The 25394-nt window shown below is 39.4% G+C and overlaps 1 protein-coding gene across 3 annotated transcripts in view; it reads left to right on the forward strand.

Moving 5' to 3' along the window:
• MYH11 (myosin heavy chain 11) overlaps window positions 1–25394 on the forward strand; it is a 61719-nt gene that overhangs the window by 31742 nt on the left and 4583 nt on the right. For all 3 annotated transcript variants that reach the window (XM_054210680.1, XM_054210682.1, XM_054210683.1), the window contains 35 exons: window positions 54–146; window positions 1064–1127; window positions 3274–3372; window positions 4413–4556; window positions 7283–7378; window positions 7769–7887; window positions 8055–8207; window positions 8680–8853; window positions 9044–9217; window positions 9691–9805; window positions 10741–10934; window positions 11103–11224; window positions 11340–11409; window positions 11554–11714; window positions 12558–12666; window positions 13617–13748; window positions 14037–14243; window positions 14644–14781; window positions 15438–15561; window positions 16012–16183; window positions 16781–16993; window positions 17138–17282; window positions 17371–17577; window positions 18625–18729; window positions 18832–18984; window positions 19416–19664; window positions 19858–20070; window positions 20659–20871; window positions 21552–21713; window positions 22405–22533; window positions 23091–23179; window positions 23428–23551; window positions 23712–23920; window positions 24473–24581; window positions 25160–25332. In XM_054210680.1, the coding sequence (XP_054066655.1) occupies window positions 54–146; window positions 1064–1127; window positions 3274–3372; window positions 4413–4556; window positions 7283–7378; window positions 7769–7887; window positions 8055–8207; window positions 8680–8853; window positions 9044–9217; window positions 9691–9805; window positions 10741–10934; window positions 11103–11224; window positions 11340–11409; window positions 11554–11714; window positions 12558–12666; window positions 13617–13748; window positions 14037–14243; window positions 14644–14781; window positions 15438–15561; window positions 16012–16183; window positions 16781–16993; window positions 17138–17282; window positions 17371–17577; window positions 18625–18729; window positions 18832–18984; window positions 19416–19664; window positions 19858–20070; window positions 20659–20871; window positions 21552–21713; window positions 22405–22533; window positions 23091–23179; window positions 23428–23551; window positions 23712–23920; window positions 24473–24581; window positions 25160–25332 (5153 nt within the window). The remainder of the gene's footprint in view (window positions 1–53; window positions 147–1063; window positions 1128–3273; window positions 3373–4412; window positions 4557–7282; window positions 7379–7768; window positions 7888–8054; window positions 8208–8679; window positions 8854–9043; window positions 9218–9690; window positions 9806–10740; window positions 10935–11102; window positions 11225–11339; window positions 11410–11553; window positions 11715–12557; window positions 12667–13616; window positions 13749–14036; window positions 14244–14643; window positions 14782–15437; window positions 15562–16011; window positions 16184–16780; window positions 16994–17137; window positions 17283–17370; window positions 17578–18624; window positions 18730–18831; window positions 18985–19415; window positions 19665–19857; window positions 20071–20658; window positions 20872–21551; window positions 21714–22404; window positions 22534–23090; window positions 23180–23427; window positions 23552–23711; window positions 23921–24472; window positions 24582–25159; window positions 25333–25394) is intronic.

Here is a 25394-nt window from a genome sequence, read left to right on the forward strand (position 1 = left end):
TTTAATTAAGTAATTATGAAGTTTGGAGTTAACTGCATCTGAATGAATTTTAGGGTGAGCTGGAAAAACAGCTTCTACAGGCAAACCCTATTCTTGAGGCTTTTGGAAATGCCAAAACTGTGAAGAATGACAACTCCTCCAGATTCGTAAGTAGGAGAAGTTGAGTTGGGTCTGTGGGGGGGGAGGTACAGCATCTTTAAAACACAATGTACAGACAGTGGTCTTCATCACTGCTTCTTTCTAAAGAGCATCTTAAAACTAATCGCTTAAAAACAGTTTAGAATTCCTCTCCGAAATAGGAATTTGGCCTTATAGAAGATCAAAGATGAAGCTCAAACTTGACAGTACCGTTGTCCTCTCACAGTTTAGCAGCCTACGTTTGGCCTTCCAGGGTCAATTTCTGCTCCAGGACATATCCACTTTCTGAATACTTGCAAACAAAATCTGTACTTTCTTTTTCTTTGTGCTGCTGTTGAGCATGTATCTCATAAGGTGTGACTGTTACTTAGCAAGGTTGGCTAATATATTAAAATAAAAACTACAGAAGAAAAAGAAGAAACAGTCATACAGATTCAAGTTAGAATGATGTGAGCTGAGGGCTGCTACTATCCTTCTGGGAGTGCTGGCAGATGCTTGTTTTCCCTGTAGACCCTCCTCTCGCCCCTCTGCTGTCTCTCTGCGAAGTTCAGGGATCCATGCAGATGAACTTCAGCAGAGGGAGTTAACGCAGATCCAATGCTATTCCCTCACTGGACTTGTGGAAATCCAAGTAGAAAATAGATGTTGTCACATCCCCAGCTTCTAAAGCCTGGTCCTGCAGGGAGGACTCCTTCCCCCTCTAAGTGCCTGAACAAAATGTGGGTGCAAATCTCTGCAGAGGGAATATCAGAGAATTTCACTTCCTTTTAGGCTTTTCCATGAGTTGTCCCAGCAGGAGGGAATCAAGCATGTTATTCTTAAGAGGATGATGTACACGTCTTATTAAACAAGCTAAATACTAATGTTAGAAAACCTGGCATAACATGAAAGAACAGCCCAATCTAGATCTTCTTTTCATTCACAGGGCAAATTCATCCGCATCAACTTTGATGTGACAGGCTACATTGTCGGAGCAAACATAGAGACTTGTATCCTTTTCAGTGAGCGGCACTGGAAGCTAACTAGGGTTAGCAGAAGGAAGTAAGATAAACAAGCTCCATTGCATGTCTAAGAAAGGCAAATATTGCTGAGGTTGGTATAAACAAAGATGGAGGGAAGTGGCTCCATTTATGCTGATACCAGCTACTTAGTTTGTCTTACTCTCATGTTTACATTTTCAGGTCTGTTTTCTCAGCTATAGGAAAGTCTGCTATTCCCCATATACAGCTTCAGAAAATGGAAGCACCATACCTAAGGCAACAGCAGGGGACTTTAAAAGCAGAGTCCCAATAATAGAGTAATGGGAAAAGATTTTGTGGTTAAGATTGCGTGTGATCTTGAGAGCTATGCGGTCATTTTTTTTTTGTACCGGTGTGATCCTGCATGGGTCACTCCGGTTCCCTGTGGTCTACGTTTCCAGCTGCATAAAAAGTTTTGAAACTTTACTGTTTCTTACTGGTGCTGTGACAGGCACTTTGAAAAAACACTGAATTATCACTACAGTTTACCCTTGAATGCTTGGTATTATCACTACGGTTTACCCAGGAACTTGGATAGTGCTTCCCAGTTTTCAAGTACAGGTTTGGCACTTTGTCCCAGTCCTGACCACAAGCTGGGATGAAGTCCAGATGCTCAATACAATCTCACCCTCAGCCCTGTGCACCATGGCTTCTGTAAGGGAAGGGTCCTGAGCCTTCAAGACTGAAAGCAGCTGCATATGCCCTGCTGTTCAGGTATAGCAAAGGTCACATATGTTGCACCAGGATAGAGGTATTCCAAGGAAAAGCATTGAGAATAACCTGTTAAGGGAGAAGTCTATACAATACCCAGTATGACAGCTTTCTAGTTCATGTCTGGAGGATTGAAGGGTCATTTTAATAGAAGTACTATACCTTTCCCTTCCACCTCTCTGAAGACTTTATCTTGATAAAGACAAAAGAGAGAGGAAAAGTTGAAGAACATGGCATAGTCAGAAGAGCTGTCTTAGAGTCCGTAAGTTCCTCTCCCTTTGTCAAACCAAGGGACAGTTTATCCTGAAATTGCCTTAATCTTTGCATATTCTGTTAAACTGCCATGGTCAGAAATTACATGTTCTGGAAACTCACTCAGCTGAAGTGAAGCAAGTATTTTGCCCCAGATAGCACCAAGTGCTAGATATTTCCAGAGAACCTGTCTGCTCTGGGTGCTGAATATTGCCCTGCTGTTTCAAATGACACGTGCAGAGCAGTGAGCTATATATCAATAACCTTGATGTATATTTTCAGGAAAAAAGTACAGACATTTCAGAGAAATTCAGCTTCACCTGACATTGCTTGCCAAGTACTGTTGCCCATTCCCTTGGTTACATTTACGAGACGGTGTGTTTTAATGAACAAATTAATACATAGTATTATTACATATTATTAATCAATGCTGTGTTGCTCATCTTTGCATACAGAAGGAGATGCTCGCTCCAATAAATGAGAAAGAAGGATGCAGAAAGAAAAGAAAGAAAGATGCAGAAAGAAAGAAGGACCTTATCTCATGGGCATAGCATCAAACAACAAACAATTCATCTTTCTGCTCTTATTTTGACAAGCCATTTTTAGAAAGAGTCAGGTTTTAATTTTTTTGGTCTTAACTGAAGTTTCATCAGTGTGAAGAGTGAATCACTGACTGATGTTGCGTGCACTGTTGCCAACTTAATTTTTAGGAGTTTATAGTCACAAAAATGGACCATAAATAAAATTTGCTTTTATTCCTACAATGCTGGCCTCAAGAGCTTTTTTCCTAGCAGCCCCACTTTATGTTGGAAGAATCAATTGGTACTTCTTTTTAAGTGGTGTGAATTATATTGTGAATACTATTTTTATATAAATGATTTTAGAAGCATTTATATCTATTGTGGTGCTTATTACCATGATTACTGGCATTTACCATACAGTAAGATACAATAATGTACAATACTCATTGTGTGAGAATTATACGAATACCAGAGCTCCTGCCACAGAGTTAGATGCATGTTCATGTCAGACAAGCTCGTGGCAAATATTTCAACAATGCTATTGATGGGTTCGAGGCTGATGGCACAATTAAGGAAGGACTGCAATATGCTATTGATTTTTATTATTTTTTTTTAACACACTTGACAAACAGATTTGCTTGAAAAGTCCCGTGCTATTCGTCAGGCTAAAGATGAGCGAACGTTTCATATCTTTTACTATTTGATTGCTGGAGCTTCTGAACAAATGAGAAGTAAGTTACTTGCTAATGATTCTTAGATTTCATTCAACAGTCTGAGCAATGGCTTACTTAAGTAATGTATCAACTTCTTTAATTATATTTATATAAAGGATTGAATTACATAAACAGCTCTTTAACTCAAGAAAATAATTCTCTCAAGGGAATTATAAGAAAGCTTTAATTGATGTCCACCTGTTTCAGCCAGTTTGTTTGCAGTTTACAGGATGTTTCAATTTACAGGATATGTAAACCCATTCAGATGCCATCTTGAACGATATCAAGAAGATGAATAGGGAGGAATCATTCATTATTTATTTTAATTTTTATACAAAAGAAATTGCGGTTCCCAATAAAAATATTGGCTTGTGGTTTTAAAATAAATTAAGATAATGTCATTCCCACAGCACATCATTACAGTGTGAAACCCATAGCTTCAGAATGTTGAAAAGGTGAAAAGTGTTACATGGATCCAAAAAAATTGATTAGACATAATATGTATGGAACATCATGGTTCAAATATGACATCTTTCCCTATGTCACTGGTTGCCAAAGGATGCGCAAAGCAATTGATAACCCTATTTTCCCTGATTTTTATGCTCATTACCTAAGAATCTGTTGTTGGCCACAGTATATGACTGAAGAGTCTTTTGGTCTGGGCCACTGTGGTTTTTACCTGGTTCCATTCTTCTTATTACGTGATATGAATCCCCACAGAGAGAAGTGTAATTCTGAGTAAGTTACACATGGCGTTAAATGAAAGACCTTTGCAGACAGTGGCTCAGATTTCAGTCCACAGGATGCAAAATTTCACTGAGGGGCAGAGACATACCCCAGTTACTAATGAAAACTGGAAACTTAACACAATCAAGCTTGCTAAATAAAGAGTTATTTTGAAAATAATTGTGCGCCAGGAAACCCTGAACTCCTCATATAAGCGGAGTCTTCCTTTGGTGAAAACACTGCGGTTTTACCTGTTGTTCATTGGGAGAACTTATGAACCAAGAGCATTAAGTTTATGCACTTAAGTAAAGCTTTTCTTCTTTGCTTTTTAGACGACCTGTTGCTGGAAGGCTTCAACAATTATACCTTTCTATCTAATGGCCATGTGCCTATTCCTGCTCAACAAGATGATGAGATGTTCCAGGAGACCTTGGAAGCCATGAAAATTATGGGCTTTAATGAGGAGGAACAGATAGGTGAGAATTGTTAGCAAGATTGTATTCAAGGTATACATCTGCAAGTTACTCTATATAGAGATGGAAGTGCACAGAGGTTAATTCTGTCCGTAATAATCACTTTGCAAAATATGCATATGAAGTAAAGTTCTCCATCCATATAAGAAAATTAAGATTATTTAGATTTTATGTCCACGTTTCTCTGGACAAGTTTGATCTTGCATGAACCACCAGCTGGAGGATTCTAAATGTACCCATGTGATTTAACCTCTTTGCCTCTTATTTCCTCTGTGTAAAACTATTACCAACTGTTACCTAGCTACTGTTTTTAAGAAGTGCACTGTGAATTAGTGCCCATAGATTTCCCTCCTTCTCAGGACATATTAGATCAATTAAACCGTGGATATATCATGGAAAGAGAATGAAGGTTCTCTCATAAAGGAAAACTTTGCAAGCACAGATTTGTTTCTACTTCACCTTAAGAATAACATGGGAACTCAGTTCTGTGTGACCAGGAGAGACACAAGATCAAGGCAGGATCTAAACACAGGATCAAGATCACATAACACAAGCAGCATGGTCAGAGCCAGTCACAACAAGCAACTGACCTGGTGGCAGTACAGTGCCTGAAGACAACATAAACCAGCAGCAGGAATCCGGGGGGAGGATAGCAGTGGCTGAGAACAGACTGGCAGCGAAGGCACTGAAACCACTGCCATAGATCCATGACACAACACACTACAGCTTCCTTGGAGTCATTGCCACCTTTGTATTAAACAGGGTGATGCTTCAGGAAGTCTTGTGAGTATTAGGGTGACTGTTCTTGCCTTGCAAGATCTAATTATGATCTACTGCTTTTAGGTTGTTGTTAGAAAAGTTCTACTTAGAAAATTACTGCAGTGGCCTACCTTTTCCCATTGTTGCAGTGGGTGCCGGTGGAAGCAGCTGAAGCCACTAATGAAAACTCTTTGCAAACCACCTCCTTCAAAGGTTTAAACTGGCAGCACTTGCTGGAAACGCAGTGAAAGAAATATTGAAGAATCACCTATATTGGAAAATAGAGTATATATCATCAAAGAGAAATTATCTCTATGATGCACAGAACAAGTGGTGATGCACAGGGCACTTCTATACAGTAATTTAAACATGGGTCAAATAAAATAATTGTCATAATATTTTGCTGTCTATCTGAATGAAGAATTGCAAGGGTTTTTTTCTTATAAGTCTTACAAATTCCAGAGATCTGCTTGTAGAAGGAACATGACATGAGCTCCCGTCCCATTTGAATTCTACAGCATCGGTGCACTTGTCAGCATGCAAAAGTACTATGACACATGGTGTTTTGAAATATAATTTGTGGCTTCCGAAAGGGAAGATTTCTCACTAGAAGAACTCCATATAGACACAGAACAGACTACTGAATTCAGGGCCAGCTCTAACAACAGTAATGACCATTTAAAGACATTTTTTCAGAACTTTCCAACAATGAGCATGAGAAAGTTGCAAGATATTCTGACTTAATTTTGAAAAAAATGGAACAGGCTCAAATAGCTCATATTTGTATTCACCGACTCAGGAAAATAGAGAAATAAAAACAAAGAGCATGAACCAACAACTAAACTATCTTGAAAATGTGGGCTTGCCAGAGACATCTATCTGTGTAGCTTTTACCTCTCACTGTTCCTGGGAGCATGCAGGGCTTCAGCTGGTGCATGCCAGTTTGTATTGCCCATGGATGCAAATTGCCATGCCCCAAGTGACACCTGGTGGCAGAAACAGTGTCATCCCATTACGAGCCTTGGACCAGCTGTGGCGGCTGGGAGCAGAGCTCCATCACATCCCACCCCTGCATCAGTGACTGAGGGATGTTGACAAAAAATGTCTTGTCTTGCCTTGTGGGACAGCAGTGCAAATCCCAGCCCTGGTAAATTCAGATGATGTTCCTGATGGAGACCGTTTCGTTCTCCTGCCAGGGCATGTGTATTGGTGTTGACAGCAGAGTTCTCCATTACAACAACAGGAGTTGTTGTATTACTGTCTGAACCCCTTTGATTTCATGCTCTAAAATATAAGCCCATTAGGACAGTATTCTTCTCTTCTGTAAGTTTACCAAATAAATAAATAGAACTCCCTAGATTTACACAATCTATCTCATCTATAACATCAGTAGATTTTACTACCAGAAGTTAGGCAACATAACCTTTATATATATTTTAGTAGTCAAACATTAATCAATTACTTTTCTGTACTTTGACACTAATCCTTCAAAGATTTGTATACATTTGATTTTAGTTGCACAACTAAATATCCACATGTTCCTGCATAACTGGAGCTTCAGAAGTGCCACACATTTTTGAAGCTGCTCATAATTCATAGATATGGGGTTTTTTTATTTTAACAACAGAAATACAGTTTGTCAAGTGACTGAGCAGGGAAGATGCTACAAGGCCACTGTGAGTGGGAGATGAATTCCTGAGACTTGGAGGTCTGCCTGGGGAGCTAGCACAACTTCGCTTGGAGGTGCTGGTGTTCCCAGACTGGCCTGTTTACTCCCCTGCACAGATTGTTGAGATGCTGCTCAATCAACTCTCAAACTTGTAGGCATAGTCTTTTAAAGCAAACCCAGCTCTTTCCACAGAGGTACAGACTACCATAAGCAGTAGAATGAACCTTCATTATTGCAGAGAATAGAGCTTTCAAAGTGTGTCCATTCTGTTCCTCATTTATATTATCTGTTTCTGTTACAGCTGTACTGAGGGTTGTTTCATCTGTCCTACAACTGGGTAACATTGTCTTCAAGAAGGAGAGAAACACTGATCAAGCTTCTATGCCAGACAATACTGGTATGATTTGCCACTTAAAAAAAAATAATCAGTTAACGTTAAAAAATTAATAAAATAGCAGCTAAGTAAGCACTCTTTATCAGTACTGTTTATTTAATTGTTATTGCATATATATTTCACAGGCTTTAAAAGATATGCCATACATAAAATCAGCTCAATTACCATTACCTTTTCTAGTCATCTTGAATCCATAAACTGATGAACAGTGAATCTGCTACTTGGATCACAAATAATACTTTTATGGCAAGTGGCATCTCTTGTATGTACAATAGAGGAGCTTTTAAAGGAAGATAAAGAACTTCACATACTTGCTGAGCTGCTTGTATTCACACTTACTGGCCTGCTAAGAGAAAATCCGATCTGAAATAAAATCTTATTCTTTTATTTTAGCTGCACAAAAAGTGTGTCACCTGATGGGGATTAATGTGACAGATTTCACAAGATCTATTCTAACCCCAAGGATCAAAGTAGGACGAGATGTTGTTCAGAAAGCTCAGACCAAAGAGCAGGTATCTACTTGCAGTCTGCTCAGCTCTCCTGAAACTATTCTCCTTTCTTCTTTTTTCTTACATCTTGTCTAAGGAAAAACATCCATTTTCTGTCTCATTATCTCTACAGAAATTAGCAGCTGATTGGGTTTCTTCTTTCACTTACAATTTTCTGTTCTTTTTTTCAGGCGGACTTTGCCATAGAGGCTTTGGCCAAGGCACAATTTGAACGTCTTTTCCGTTGGATTCTAGCTCGTGTAAACAAAGCTCTTGATAAAACAAAAAGACAAGGCGCTTCCTTCTTGGGGATCCTTGATATTGCTGGATTTGAGATTTTTGAGGTATGTACTGCGGGTCACAGTTTGGCTAAACTTCTTATTATCATGCAGTGGTTTGGATATAAGAAGACAAAAATCTAAGTTCAGAGCCACAAAAACAATTTTGTTCTTTCAAGCTGCCTAACAGCCCGTGGCCAACACGACCCACCACAGGGCTACTACACATGGCTGCTTACCTTTCCCTTGGGCAGGAAGGGCTGGGGGCTGACAGCATGCTCCTGCTGGGCTTCTGTGGGGCTCAGTGTTTAAAGCCTGCTTTTTATGGTTTATTGAACAGGTCTCAGTACAAAGATTTACCACTTGAGAACTTACTGTAAATTTTCAAGACCTTATGTTAGAAAAATATGGATCTTCATATTTGAATTATTGTAATATGTAAAAAGACACAGAAAATAGAAAATTTCTTCTTGTCATTTAAGTTACCTCATGAAGGTCCCTTTCTAACATCAAGAATTCACTTTTTTCTCCTTCACAGATCAATTCATTTGAGCAGCTGTGCATCAATTACACTAATGAGAAACTTCAGCAGCTTTTCAACCACACAATGTTTATATTGGAGCAAGAGGAATACCAGCGAGAGGGCATTGAATGGAATTTCATTGACTTTGGCCTTGACCTGCAACCTTGCATTGAGCTGATTGAAAGACCAGTAAGATTATATCTCTATAGGTGGGATACTACATAGGTTGCATTAGGGTCACTTATGTATCAGTACAATAAGAGAGTATTTCAGATTCTTTGTTGCCTGAGAGGATTTGTTATATAAGGGATAAAGAAGGTGGTGCTCTTTCTTTGTCTCTGCCTGTGATGATACTGATCTGATATTGCTCACATTGCAGACCAACCCTCCAGGTGTCCTGGCTCTGCTGGATGAAGAGTGCTGGTTCCCCAAAGCTACTGACACATCCTTTGTGGAGAAACTATGCCAAGAACAAGGCAACCATCCCAAATTCCAGAAGCCCAAGCAACTCAAGGATAAAACCGAGTTCTGTATAATGCACTACGCAGGAAAGGTACTGGACAGGTTGAGCTATTTTGACTTAGGGAACTTTGATTCTTTGATGCCCAATTGGTAAAAGAGAAACAGTCCGGTACCCACGTTGATAAGGGTCAGCTTTAATCATATAATGTATATATTAAGTGCTTTAATTACATAACATATGAAATAAGATTTGCAAAACAGTCATGGTTGTGCTAAGCTCACATGAAAACAAAAATAACCAGCACAGGGTTATTGAAAATCCAAGTAATTCAGATTCCTTTCTAGCAAGCAGATTTTTTTTAAAGGCAGGGCAGCTGCCCTGCCATGGATATATGTGTCAAAAAGCTTTTCAGATGCTAGTACGTGTAAGAATAAATACTGAACTCAACTCTCAAACATCAAAAGCTTTTCACATTATTATTATTTGTATGATGCCCTGTGTTCTTGGAAACTCCAGATTTCTTTATCAAGAACAGATTTTTGATGTAGCACTCTTTCCCGCAGGTTACCTACAATGCAACTGCCTGGCTAACAAAGAACATGGATCCGCTAAATGACAATGTGACTTCTCTGCTGAACCAGTCTTCAGACAAATTTGTAGCGGACCTTTGGAAAGATGGTATGAATCACAACTCTGAATCAGTAACGTGGTTTAAAGGGAGAAACTTCTACTAGAACTTTTTGACAGCCATTCCTTGCTGGCAGGACACAAGTATGGAAATGATAACCATAGAAGAGACTGAACTAAGAAACAAGAATAATGTGTTCTAAAGACATATTTATGGAAATCATCATTAGATAGTTTTAAGCACAATCGAAAAATTTCCTTACTTAATATTATTCAGCAACAGAATAAAAATTATTCATTACACTGTTATAATGTTGCTGGATATGTGATATTGTAGATCTCTTAATACAGGCTATTGTTGTGTTTTATGAATGACTTACCTTACACAGTCCTTTCCCAGAAGCCCTACACAGTTCCTCCAGAGATGTATAATCTCAACTAAACTCCATCAGAAGAATATCTGTATGCATATAAAACAGTTTTTAAAAAGTTTATATGGATCCGTAAGACATATACTACAGTATAAATATTTAATACATGGACATAAATGCGCATGCAAACACCAGAAAGGTGGCTTTGAATTATCAAATAACTGAGGGAGATTATTAGCTAGACTTTGAGAACCACTGGCTAACAGATGGGAGACAAGAGATGACGTTGTTCCTGGTTCTGACACCAACCTACCAACTGGATATGTTGCAGAAGGACTTTCCTTTTTAGAGCAAACATAAAATAAAATATATTCTGTGTATTCAGTTGCTCCATTCTGTCACTAGTTAATAAAGATCCTTATTTTCATGTTTGACAGAAATAGACTACTTACCCAGAATGCTCTTCTAATACTTTTGTTAGTACGCTTCTACTGCATCAAAAATATATTGGTCCTCTTTGGGAAGCTGCAGTTTAACAATGCCAGTGACAGCTGTCATGTGAGGTGAGGACAGTTTAAATAAGCAGTTCCATTCATACTTTCTTTTATATTTCAGTGGACCGTATAGTTGGGCTGGACCAGATGGCCAAGATGACTGAAAGCTCACTCCCTAGTGCTTCAAAAACCAAGAAAGGCATGTTCCGTACTGTTGGCCAACTCTATAAGGAGCAGCTGACCAAACTGATGACCACGCTAAGGAATACCAATCCCAACTTTGTCCGCTGTATCATTCCAAATCATGAAAAAAGGGTAAATTTCAAATGCTCAATTTTCAGGCTTATGGCACATTTTTCATGTTGAGCTGCTCACTGTACAGCACATCACAGAGCTGAATAATGTCTTCAAACATAGATATGGAGCTGGTAACATTTTTGTAAATTTATACTAAGCTAAAAATACTTTCTGTTCCCTTTTCAGGCTGGCAAACTTGATGCTCATTTAGTGCTGGAGCAGTTGCGCTGCAATGGTGTCTTGGAAGGTATTCGTATCTGCCGGCAAGGATTCCCCAACAGGATTGTCTTCCAGGAGTTCCGTCAGCGGTAGGAATCCCTCACTCATTCCTAACTCTGGGTTTAATAGTGGTGCAATGCATGTTTGTCTGTACAAAATAATCTGATGTGTTTCAACCTCCCTAACATCAGCATCTTTTGGCAGATACGAAATTCTTGCTGCAAATGCTATTCCTAAAGGATTCATGGATGGGAAGCAGGCTTGCATACTGATGGTGAGGAAAGCATTTTTAATCCTAATGATAATCAGGTCTATACTTCTTATAGAAAAGCTATTGAGAGTGAACAGAAATGAGAAGTAATTTTTAATACCCTAAACCTCAGCACTGGAGTTAACAAATATCCTTCTTTTCCTCCAGATCAAAGCACTGGAACTTGATCCCAACTTGTACAGAATTGGGCAGAGTAAAATCTTCTTCAGAACTGGTGTTCTGGCTCACCTGGAAGAGGAGAGAGACCTGAAGATCACAGACGTCATTATCACCTTCCAGGCTCAGTGCCGAGGCTTCCTAGCAAGAAAGTAAGAATACGTACTAACAAAAAGAATGTCTTCTGCAGCTGAGTATCTACAGTAGCCTTTAGTTCTCTCTATAACAAACTGAAGACATTAAGATATTTTATTATCATCTATTATTTGTATTGCATTAGAACTCAACTTGTGTCCAATGAAGGACTCACTTCCTGCCCAGAAGCAGCCTATTGGTATAATTACAGGGAAACAGTTACACTGTGAGGGTATTTACACCCTCTGTACCATAACCTGTCTGAGGCAAATACCTATCATTTAAACATGTTTGTACAAGCAGGAGAAGCAGCATCCTAGCCTATGACTGGAATCTTATGCACCATTAGAAATAGCAGCACCACTGGCAGTTGTAGAACATAAAATAATTTCTTACACAGCTTGAGCATGAAGCACTGATCATCTAGCATGATCTCAGTTAATGTACATCACGAAACTTTTAACAATAATGCCCTTTTTCTGAATGCTACCAAGGCTTTCAAATTGCTGGGCAAAGAAATTTAAATATAATAGGTTTCAAGAAGGATGATCAATGCAAGTTCTGAGTGCCTGTGTACTTTGGAAAGATGTTCACATCCAGAACTAGATCTATAATTTGTGGAGTGCAAACAGCTAAAAACCAGAAGACTAAATAAAATACCAGAAAGCTAAATGAAGTTATCACCTTTCCCCAAGAAAGCACAGGCACTGTTTAAGCAAAAAAAGAATTTGTGCCAGACGTCTTAAACCATTGGCTAATCATCAGACTCTCATGCCAGAGTTTCTTTGCTTAATGTGCGTACCTTGCAGACACCTTGTATTCTCAGACTGAACCAATTTGCTTTATGTTTTTAATTGCAGAGCCTTTGCCAAGAGACAGCAACAGCTGACTGCAATGAAGGTTATCCAAAGAAATTGTGCTGCTTACCTGAAGCTGAGGAACTGGCAATGGTGGAGACTGTTCACTAAAGTGAGTGACTGCTATCGGTGAATCTCTCCTCAGCTTTCCGAAAGAAATGAAATGCACAAGATACCAAGTCATTTCATGTCAGGCACACTCCTTGTTCCAAAGTCCATTGCAGCTGATGTCAGGAGGCTCATTAGCATCACAAAATTTTGGGGTAGAGATACTCTGGGTAGCTATATAATGCCATTAGTATTAAAGTTAGTTTCAGCTTGAGAAGAAAACAAACTAGTTAAGCAGAGATTCATAAAAGATTTTGCATGTTTGGGGACTTTTTTTTAATTGCCAAAAATGAAATAATTTCACAGGGGTGGATAATGAGAAAACAGAGTGAAACTGAATTTTGTGAATGCGCAGAGTTTTGTATCTATGGGGGACTCAGTAGCTCCAGAGTTCCCAAACTGGGACACTAAATATCTTCCTGCTAGGCACTCAAGCAAATTAACTGTATTTTCCTATTGAAGATGCCTGGGGTGGGTTTTTTGTTTTTGTTTTGTTTTTGTTTTTTTTTTTTCTTCCAAGAATGGCCTTCATTTTGGATTCAGAAAACTGTTCCTACTTGCACTGACAGCAACGCAACCTGCTCTGCAACCAGCAATAGACAGTAACACACACCTGTGTGTGCACATTGCCTGTCTATGCAGATGTAGCTTTTGTACATTAGCAATGGACAAAAACATGCTTGAAGCCATTTCAAAAAATGACACTATTGGAGGCAGAGGTGCTCACAAAGCTCCAAGAATTCAAACAGAGATGGTGAAGAGCATCACTGCTGAGGCTTGCTGGTTTAAAGGTGTTTACATCGAGCTTGGCTGGACAGTATTTGTCTACTACCCAAGCAACAACAGACAGTGCTAGCTAGCACTAGTGCCAGTCAGCCTGGCACCTTTAAGTGCCATGCTCAGTAACATAAATACTGACAGGAAACATTCTTAAAAAAAACTTTCTATTTTCAGGTAAAACCACTGCTGCAAGTCACCCGCCAAGAGGAGGAAATGCAGGCTAAGGATGAAGAACTACAAAAAACAAAGGAAAGACAACAAAAAGCAGAGAGTGAATTGAAGGAGCTGGAACTGAAACACACACAGGTGATTTACAGCTCTGAGCCTCTGGGAAACACTAGCTGTTCTTTTACCATTTCTAGCAGCTATTACAATAAAGGTGTCTTTGTACTCAACCACTGTAGCCACAGTGATGGTCCATTACAAAAGTTCAGTGCAGACAGACTCCCAGTTACTTCAGCAGCGGCCTAACACCACCACGAGAACCTGTAGTAGAGCTGCCTGCCTGTACTAGGCTGGGACTACCTAGCAAAAATACACTGAGGGACAATTTGCAGTCCAAGTCTTAACTTCCTATCCATTTTATTTGCATAGCTTTGTGAGGAGAAGAACCTCCTTCAGGAACAGCTTCAAGCAGAAACTGAGCTGTATGCTGAAGCTGAAGAGATGAGAGTCCGTTTAGCTGCTAAGAAACAAGAGCTGGAAGAGATTCTGCATGAGATGGAAGCCAGAATTGAGGAAGAGGAGGAGCGCAGCCAGCAGTTGCAAGCAGAAAAGAAAAAGATGCAACAACAAATGCTGGTAAGGAGGCATAGTGACAAATACAGACAATAACTTGTATCTCAGAGAGGAAAAAAAATGGAGACTGGCAAACCTCAAACCCTATGAAAGCGCTTGCTACACAGCCTTCTGTAGAACATGTGTCTGTGCCACTGAAGTAAGAACAATCAAATCGGTGTTCTTTCCTCCAGAGTTCTCTTCTTCCCCACCTCAGTTTTAAATAATCTTTTCTCTAAAAATTTATTTTAACAAATCTTTCCTTCTAAATCACCAAGCATTACAGATTGTCTAGTTCTTAATGAAAACAACAAGTCTACAACATATTCCACATAAAGTGACAATCATTAACCATTTCCTATAATCTAAGCAGTATTTTATTTCCAGAATTCATGTTTTGTGGGTTTCTTTTTCCCCCTCAAAGGACCTTGAGGAACAGCTGGAAGAAGAAGAGGCTGCAAGGCAGAAACTGCAACTTGAAAAAGTAACAGCAGATGGCAAGATAAAGAAAATGGAAGATGATATTCTCATAATGGAAGATCAGAATAACAAGCTAACCAAGGTAGGCATTGTGGGTCCATTTTCTTATTTTGTGAATAGTGCAAGCCGACAGAAAACCTTCCCTTACACTAGAACAACAGGTATACTTTTGACTGTGTAGTCTCATGGGTGTACAGATTCACCAGACCATCAGTCCAGCCACTATAAAATAAGTTTCTGATAATTTTTCCATGTTGATTTAAACAATTCAAAATTGTGTGAAAGTACTGGTTTTGAGGTCTGTTGTGGTAACAATATCCTCAAGCAAAATACCCACAGCAGTCGAGCACAATCAGTGGAAGACGTGTCTTCTTGGCCGCAAGAAGAGTAAATAATTCTGTTCATTTTCAACTAATTTAAACCAAATTTCATTATTAAAACTAGAAGTAAGCATGTATTCCAATACTTCTTGAAAGGGGATGCTCCTCTGAATTGGGCCCTGTACTTACCAGCCATTAGAGTGAGTGCAAGATTCTAATAGCAGCAGATTAAGAGAATATGGAAGTTTTAGACACTAATCCCGAGCTCCTCTGTAATTGACAAATTGAAATGTATCACTACAATCTCAAGCAATACAGCATAAAAAGCCAATATCTTGGATATTTTTTGTTGTCAGAGTTGATTTACAATCACCAATGACAGACACTTTTTTAACAGAAGTATTTTATTTTTCATAAGGAAAGAAAACTCCTTGAAGAAAGAATAAGTGATCTAACAACAAATCTTGCAGAAGAAGAAGAAAAAGCCAAAAATCTTACAAAGCTGAAAAACAAACATGAATCTATGATTTCAGAACTCGAAGGTAACATGAACAAAAGTGTTTTTCCCTTAGCACACAACAAAAAAAAAAAAACCCACATAAACAGAACCTGGAGATAACTTCTAAAAAATTTGTGGGGTGTTTTCCAAATTTCTTACACTGAAACCATTTTGTGCGTGAGAATCGCCAAAACCCCAGATAAACCATATACATACAAAACAGTAGAGGACAGAAAACAGAATACAGAAAATTGGGGAAAAAAAATTAATGCTTTTTCTGGAGAAATATAAATAAATTATTCTTTGGGGTGGCTAGAAATAAGTGATAACAGTAAGGTATTGCACAGAATACGCAGTGTTCAGAAACGCAGCGACTCGTAGTTAAATATATGGCCTCACTGGAGGCCAGAACATTTTTTTGCCTAAGTTCAGGATCAGATTAAGGACTCCTTGCAGTAATGCACTCCCATGATCAAAATCCTTACTTTTTCAGTGCGACTGAAGAAAGAAGAGAAGAGCAGACAAGAACTGGAGAAAGCTAAGAGGAAACTGGAAGGGGAGTCGAGTGATCTACATGAGCAAATTGCAGAGCTCCAGGCACAAATTGCTGAGCTGAAGGCACAGCTAGCCAAGAAGGAGGAAGAGCTGCAGGCTGCTTTAGCCAGGTATTCACTCCTCAATCTGAATGCAGGTTGAAATCCAGGCTGGAAACATGTGTCTCTACCCTTGCAGACACTAAGATGCTGCAGCCATGAATCTCATCTCTTAGTGACATCCTCCCTGCGTGCTTTCCCCATTTCACAAATTTCTGTTTGTGAAAAATAATTATGCTATTGTTTGCCCATAGACACATAATCTTACCTCTAGATATCAATGAAAACTCCTCTTCCCAATGGCATTGGCAGTGCTGTCAAGTAAAGAACGAAACGTAGCTATGTACTTCATAGGCAAAAGGCAGAAATTACTTAAGAGTCTGACCTTGATCCATTCCAGAGTCTCAGTGGATTTTCCGTGTAAATTTAAGAGGAAAAGCACTCAACCAAAACTTTTGCCGAATTGGCTGATCAGCATCTGCAGGCATTGTGTCCCAATAAAGTACAGCTGCCAGATCCTTTTTACATCAGTCCCCTTCCCTCCTTTCTTTGGTACTTTCTTGCACAGAACCTGTAAGCCTTTAATCTCTGTATACTGATTTCATCAAAGAAGTGAAATGTTTCTTTTTTTTTTTTTTTAATATATAAAATTAAATACTCTCTTTTCAGGCTTGAAGATGAAACTAGTCAGAAGAACAATGCCCTCAAGAAGATCCGTGAATTGGAATCTCACATCTCTGATCTCCAGGAAGACTTGGAGTCTGAGAGAGCTGCAAGAAACAAAGCAGAAAAACAGAAGAGAGACCTAGGTGAAGAGCTGGAGGCTCTTAAGACTGAGCTTGAGGATACTTTGGATACCACAGCCACCCAGCAAGAGCTCAGGTATGGAGACGTAGCACATGGGCCAAAAATAAATGTCACCAAGTTCAGTATAATACTGTCTAACAACTGTGCAGTAGTGCTATTTGCGCAGTGACTGGAACACTTTTATCTGCTGCTGCTCCATTTATGTGTGTTACCTTCCAGAGCAAAGCGTGAACAGGAGGTCACAGTGCTGAAGAGAGCTCTGGAGGAGGAAACTCGAACTCACGAAGCCCAGGTCCAGGAGATGAGGCAAAAGCACACTCAAGCTGTGGAAGAGCTAACAGAGCAGCTGGAACAATTTAAACGGGTAAACAGAAATCCATCTTATTGAAAACTATCCAGTAGATAACACGGCTTCCTTTTATAGATCATCTTTCTTCACCTCATGCTTGTAGGCTAAAGCAAACTTGGATAAGACCAAACAGACACTGGAGAAAGACAACGCTGATCTGGCTAATGAAGTCAGGAGCCTGAATCAGGCCAAACAAGATGTGGAGCACAAAAAGAAGAAGCTGGAAGTACAGCTGCAAGAGTTACAGTCCAAATACACTGATGGAGAGCGTGTTCGGACAGAACTTAATGAAAAAGTTCATAAGTTACAGGTAGGAAGGAGTTTGACCCTTTGCTGTAACACCTTGGGCTTGAGAAGACCAGTTTAGACTGTTCTGTGAGGGTATATCTGGAGGAATCCTGGCGCTGTCGACTTCAGCTGCTGAAATACTCGTATTTTTGTTATCTGTAGGGTGCCTACCTTGAACTGCTACATCAATTATCACACAATTAAACAAACAATTACAACCATTCTGTCTCAGGGAAGTGAGAGCTTTTAGTCCCACCATCCCTCTGTACAGGTTGTGGTCTCTAATGTCACCACTGGTTCAGTGACTGTGATAAGTTTTACAGAATTTCTTTCTGTTCATTCATTTTTGTGTGGTGGGGAACATTGATAGGAATGTGGCTTCTAGAAATGGATTAGACAGCTATTAAACACATAAGGTGCTCAGAAAAAATGACAACAAAATGAGAATGCTCGCTTACCTATGATTTAGTGTCTATTAAGAAATAACTAAAGACAATGTAAAATGGTTCTTTGGTCGGTGTTCAGTGTCCAGCAATACTAATCATGCTTACTGTTACAACTTTGTCCATAGCAGCAGTAAGCTCTTCTTTATTATTTTAAGTTAGTGGATAAATAAGGAAATATAATCACAATTTATCAACTTCTGTCAAACTTGGAATGAGGAAAGAAAAGACACAAAAAAAACATTCCCCATTGCAACTGATTGAAAGGAGTAAATTACTATTGCCTTATGAATATAACTAGGTTTTGACATATAGTCGTAAAATACTAAGGTAAACTAGACAAAAATGGCATTAGACCTTGGGAGTCTTAATACACAGGTCACAAAGATGACACATGCAGACACAGCAAAGCTTGTGTTAGGGATTTAGTTCCACACGACTTAACTCACACATATTGTCCAGAAAAACTGCTAGAAACACTGTTGGTGCTTGATATGATCCAGAAGCATAGAAGCAGATTCAGATCCTGTCCAAAGATTTCAGTCTAGAGCAAACTAAAGTTTGGAGAAAGATTTTGAAGTAAGTTGTGCAAAATAACTGAGTTTATTCACTGTTTTGTCACATAGGTTGAAGTTGAAAATGTTACTGGTTTGCTCAATGAAGCAGAAAGCAAGACAATCAAATTGACCAAAGATGTTGCAACCTTAGGATCTCAGCTACAAGATACGCAGGTAAACTTTCATCCAGTTATAGCTCACCTGCAATGTTTATAAAATGCACTATAGAAAGATCTAAACTAACAACTGTACTGCTGATTAATGTGATGACTGTAGGAGCTGCTTCAGGAAGAAACACGGCAGAAGCTAAATGTGTCTACTAAGCTTCGTCAGTTAGAGGATGAGAAGAACAGCTTGCAAGAGCAGTTGGATGAAGAAATAGAAGCAAAACAAAATCTGGAGAGACATATTTCAACATTGACAATACAGGTATCAGTGCCATAGCTAAATCACTAGCTCCATCACTGAGAGTTTTGTCAGTAATTCCAGAGGTTTCAGATCTGTAGAACTATCCTGGCACAGCACATGGGTCTTCAGTGAACTAGTGCTGTTAGCCCAGGTGGCATCAGTGAAGCTCCACAATGGAGACAGCAGTGTCCCTCTTCTTTCAAGTGTGATCTCTAGGACAGGTACAAATGCAATGTAGTTCCCAAGATAGTCTTGCACACTAGGCCTGTATGTGCATACTAGGTCTGTGGTCTGCCTCATTTTATGAGGGCTGGGTGATGGGTAACTGGTCACTAGGTTCACATGGGTCAAATTAGATAAGATTTCTGGGTCTTGGTTGTCTTCTGGCCACCTTCTCTGCCAAGCTTTGTTGTCACTGCTACAAAGATCTGTCCTCTAAATTCAAATTTCAGCTCTCTGACTCTAAGAAGAAGATACAGGAATATTCCAGCACAGTAGAAACTATGGAAGAAGGCAAAAAGAAACTTCAGAAGGAAATTGAGAGTCTCACACAACAGTTTGAGGAAAAGGCTGCTTCTTACGACAAACTGGAAAAAACCAAGAACAGACTCCAGCAGGAGCTGGATGACCTGGTGGTGGACTTAGACAACCAGCGTCAGCTAGTCTCCAACCTGGAGAAGAAACAGAAGAAGTTTGATCAGGTATGGATTTAAGATTCTCCTTGCTGTGTTATCACCTAACTTCTCTGGAGCTCACAGATTCCATTGGTTTAGTGAAAGATAAAGCAGGGACAAAAAATTATGATTTTTCTCTGTTATTAACAACTGACAAGACAATTGCAATAGAAAAACCCTATTACGAATGACTTCCTGTACTAACACTACCTTTTTACAGATGCTAGCTGAAGAGAAAAACATCTCTTCAAAATATGCGGATGAAAGGGACAGAGCAGAAGCCGAAGCCAGAGAAAAAGAAACAAAGGCTTTGTCATTGGCCCGAGCACTTGAAGAGGCTTTGGAAGCAAAAGAAGAACTGGAGAGAACGAACAAAATGTTGAAAGCTGAAATGGAAGACCTTGTTAGCTCCAAAGATGATGTTGGCAAGAATGTAAGTTTTGGGCTTAGAACAATTTCCACAACAATAACTTAAAATAGCAGCTAACAAACAGATCATTGTTTTCAGTGTGGGAAATTCTCTGTAGCATAAAAATCCATTCAGTAAGATCAGATATTTCATACAGAATTCAAAGGTTATTCCATTTGTGCCCAGACTTTTAAGAGAGTTGGTGAACTGTAAGCCCTCTTTATTTTTAACATGATTTCTAGGACTGAAAACACATTAAAGATATTCTAAATAATTTACTAGTTTATTAAGCAGATTCAAAGTTGTAAACTCCGCAAATGTGATTTTATTAGTTATACTTGGCTTTGCCACCAGCCTAATGTTTACTTGCATAGCTGCAGCAAATTTCCACTGGTGCATTGCCAATTACTTCCTTATTACAGTGATATGAGAATACTACTTCTAATACTAACAAAATTCAATTATGATACTTGATTGGATTAAAAATAAAAGTTCAGGAAAAAGAGAATTTCAGGTTATTTTCAAATGTAGCCTATATTGCAGGTAGACTGTGTTTAATAGAATTATTTTTATTTCTTATAACAATTCCATTAAATTCTCATTGCCTGAAAGGTCCACGAATTGGAGAAATCTAAACGGACCCTTGAACAGCAAGTAGAAGAGATGAAGACACAATTGGAAGAGCTGGAGGATGAGCTACAGGCTGCTGAAGATGCCAAACTCAGGTTGGAGGTTAATATGCAGGCCCTGAAAGGACAGTTTGAAAGAGATTTACAAGCCAGAGATGAACAGAATGAAGAGAAGAGAAGACAACTCCTTAAACAGGTACTGCTCCCTATTATTGCCTTTGTAAGTATCTAACCAAGCCCGTTGAAAGTCCCCAGCCTCATGCCATTATTAAGAGCACCTTACTATAATGAGAAGAAAACATTATATTGCCTTGTGCTTAGCAAATTAAAAAAAAAGTAGATCATTGTACTAAAAAAGGCACATAACATGCTAACTGCATAACAGTTTTTCCCCATATCAGTAGCAGGTGCACAATTGCCAACAGATGTATGAATTTAACACTACAACCAAGATAGTATAAAACTTATGAATTGTTATTTCTGACACAGTCAGAAGAACCTTCCCTATATTCTCAGTGCAAGTGAAAAAAACCAGCTTCTAATATGTCTGCCTCCCCAAGGTACGCTGAATGGATACAAAAGCATTGGAAACAAAAACAGACAGGACACAAGCTATTTGTATACAGCAGTGTTGTGACAGCAAGGACTACTGTAGTCATCATCTTGTAATATACATATTTCCATGAATACAAAACCCAAATTGCTGACTCCTTTCAAGCATCTTTAATTTCTGAACAAAATGGAAATGTATTTTAACTGCCAGGGAAATCACAATTAATAGAGATATAGGGAGCTGTACGCATTATTCAGACATACACAGAGTGTTTGAGTGCTCAAGGACTTCCCTAAACTTAAGTTGTTTTCTTTAATGATCAGCTCCATGAATATGAAACAGAACTGGAAGATGAGCGGAAGCAACGTGCCCTGGCAGCTGCAGCCAAAAAGAAGCTGGAGATTGATGTTAAAGATCTAGAAAGCCAAGCTGATTCTGCTACTAAAGCTCGGGAAGAAGCTATCAAACAACTTCGCAAATTACAGGTATGTTACCCCACAAATCCAGTTTTTCCCACTACCGTCTTTTGTACAGCCACAACATGAAAGTTATGACAGCTGTGAATTTGATGCTTGAAAATGGAAAACTTCATATGGCAAACGATAAAAATCTTGAATTTCATCATTGCAGAGAGCTTCCAAAATTCTCTGGCCAGTACTCATCTGCTATTCACTCACCCACAGGATGGAAAACGAATTCCCATGTACAAAAAGGCCTATAGGATATTACAGGGCTTCAATCCTGGTTCTAATACATGACTTGAAAGCATAAAAGACTGTTCAGAAATCATGTTGTCTCTGAATTAGCATTTTGCTATTTATACTGTAAGCCTCCATATCAACTGTTCTGTCATATGCTGACAGCTAAACAACAAAAAGGGATGTATCAGAAAGATTAAGACTGCACATGTACTCAAATATTCAGAGGAATTAAGGACCATAGGCATTACAAAAGCCACAGTGTGCAAGTGGAAGCACTGCTGCTCTTGGAATAGCATTTCAGACCTTTCCAATATGTGCTAGCTGATCTCTCCAGAAAATACAATGTAAGCAGGAACTATGCGTAATGTGCACACACTATGTAAGTGTGTATGATTTCTATTCTGTCCAAATTTCTTTCTACTGAAACTGTAATAAAGCCAGACAAAAATAAATGTCTGTTATTCTTTTCAACTAGGCTCAGATGAAGGACTACCAACGAGAGCTGGATGATGCACGGGCCGCCAGAGAAGAAATATTTGCTACAGCCAGAGAAAATGAGAAGAAAGCAAAGGGCCTGGAAGCAGAACTCATCCAGCTTCAAGAGGTAAAATGGGAAACAGGGTGGTACGAAGCAGACTACACACGACCTTCAATAGCAAAACAGAACTGCAATGAAATAATATATAGCTATTGGAGATGGAAAACTATAAGCAGCACTTGTAACAAGTTCCATGTGCTCTGTGTACTCCACTAAAGTTGTTGGATCTACATCTGAGCATAGCCAGGTTAAGCTGAAAAAATTCCACCTCGGAGGAAGGCACAGTTCACCAGTCTTAAAGGGAAGTCAACTGTATGATCCAACATAAATTGTTTTCAATAGCTATAAATTCCTGAAGTCTTGTTAGTGCTATTATTCCTATGTGTATTAAATGGCAATCTTGTGACTAAACCCAATAAAATAGAAACCAGCTGACAGGCTGGATAAAGTGTATCTCATTGTACTTCCCTGGTATTTATGATATGACAAGAACTTATTCTGTTAACAAGACAACCCATCTTATACCAGCTTTAGGAAGTTTGCAGTCCTCTGTATTGTGTTATAACTGTCCAAACACTAACTTTCTTATTTCTTTACTATGCTGCCTTTTCTTTTTCTCCTAGGATCTGGCTGCTGCGGAGAGAGCTCGCAAACAAGCGGATCTGGAGAAAGAAGAGATGGCAGAGGAACTTGCAAGCGCTACTTCTGGAAGGTAGGAATAGACTGGATTACTCACAAGGCCGTAAACATGCTACTGAACATTGCATGGCTGCCAAGAGAAGTTATGTTCCTCTCCCAGCAGCCATCTGGTCTTGACAACACAACATGCACTCATATCACTAGTTTCATTGAAATATCTAGTTGTCTTTTCTTTATGAATTATTGGCAGTTCATAATAGTTTCAGACACATTCAACTGTTCACAGCCATAACTACACACTTATTAACTTTAAACTTACAGGACAAGCCTTCAGGATGAGAAACGGCGCCTGGAGGCAAGAATTGCCCAACTGGAGGAAGAGCTAGAAGAGGAGCAAGGCAACATAGAGGCAATGGGTGACCGCATGAGGAAAGCGGTACAGCAGGTAGAGCTCATTTCAGCACATATCACTTTCTGTTTGTATGCCAGCAAAAGCTGTCTGTGGTTCTGAATAAATATTTGGAGAATTGCCACCCCAAATTGCTGCCTGTCATTTCTCTGAAAGCATGCAGCACTTTTGACAGCGTTCATTCCCACCCTTACAGGCAGAGCAGCTGAACAATGAGCTGGCAACAGAGCGCTCAACTGCACAGAAGAACGAAAATGCTCGGCAGCAACTGGAGAGACAGAACAAAGAGCTGAAGAGTAAGCTGCAGGAGATGGAAGGAGCTGTGAAGTCCAAATTCAAAACTACAATTGCTGCCCTGGAGGCCAAAATTGCTTCTCTGGAAGAGCAATTGGAACAGGAAGCCAGGTACTGGTCTCCCAGAGGGCACAGCTGTTCATTTATTGTTCCAGTTAATGAGATAGAAAGTAAACAAAGGCATACAGGATTTGTGTCATCAGGCTCTCAGTGCCATTAAGGCTTGGTAAAGTCTCTCCCTTACTTAACATTTCTTAGACACTGGGCCAGTAACTAGAGTTGTTACAGGTTCTGATTAAGAACCATTTTATTGATGAAAAGTTCTACTGGTATCAAAGGCAAGGACCTGCTCCCCTACATTTTAGAGTAACTGTCCTATGACCCTGGCAAGTTAATTGCCATAACACATTTTGTAGGATTATTTATTGAGGAAATCACCTTGTGTTTTAGAATAGATCTCCTGGAGCACCTCTATCATACAGCAAAGACACATACTTGTTTTGATCAGAACAAGACCTTTAAGTTTTGCTTAGATTTCACCTCTTAAATTCAGTAAAGCCTTTAACATATGGGTCCTTGGTGCCAGTTTCATGAGCAACATGCCTGAGGCAGCTGAAGACTACAGACATTCTACATCACCAAATGTTGCACTGTCATTTGCAGAGAGAAGCAGGCTGCAGCCAAGACATTGCGCCAGAAGGACAAGAAGCTGAAGGATGCACTGCTGCAGGTGGAGGACGAGAGAAAGCAAGCAGAGCAGTACAAAGATCAGGTATCAGACAGTGTCATGAGGGTCTTAGTCTGGGGCACAGGGATTTTCAGGTTTTACCCTAAGAAAGGAAGTTTTCTCTCTAGAAAGCTGACTGTCTGCTTGGATTCTGTGCTGCAAGAGCTATATAGCCCTTTGCTAAAAGACAGGACAATGTAATTCTTTTTCCATTTCAAGTTCAGCTTGAATTGTCCTTGTCAATCAGCCAGCTGCAACAGTCTGACTGCCCAGTTATATATAGGACTGTGCACAATATCTTTACTGGTATATGAACAGAGATGATGAACACATTTTGTTTTAAAATTTTAGCTTTACCTAATGCACATCAACCTGCAAGCCAGAAAAGCAGAGGTGGGACTGTGCAGCAAAAGAAAGAACAATGTAGTGTCTGAATGCAGTATCTGTCAGCAAATGAACTCCCACAAAGCAAATTTATTTTTACATTTTTCAGATTTTAAGCTTCTACCTTTGATTCAGGCCATGTTTCAGTAAAACTCTCAAGAGAAATATGAAATTAAAATGAGGAATGTAAAGCTATTAGGTCTGTTTTGAATTAAAGTATTACTCAAATTTCTCTTTAGGCCGAGAAGGGCAACACGCGACTCAAGCAACTGAAAAGGCAGCTGGAGGAGGCTGAGGAAGAGTCTCAGCGTATCAACGCAAACCGCAGGAAGCTGCAGAGAGAGCTGGATGAGGCTACTGAGAGTAATGAAGCCCTGGGCCGTGAGGTTGCAGCATTGAAGAGCAAGCTCAGGTAGAGTGCTCGTGCTTGGGACAGCCGTTCCCACTCATTGACAGCCTTGAAACTTGGAACTA

The sequence above is a fragment of the Rissa tridactyla genome, chromosome 8 (assembly GCF_028500815.1).
Source record: "Rissa tridactyla isolate bRisTri1 chromosome 8, bRisTri1.patW.cur.20221130, whole genome shotgun sequence".
Lineage (NCBI taxonomy): Eukaryota > Metazoa > Chordata > Aves > Charadriiformes > Laridae > Rissa > Rissa tridactyla.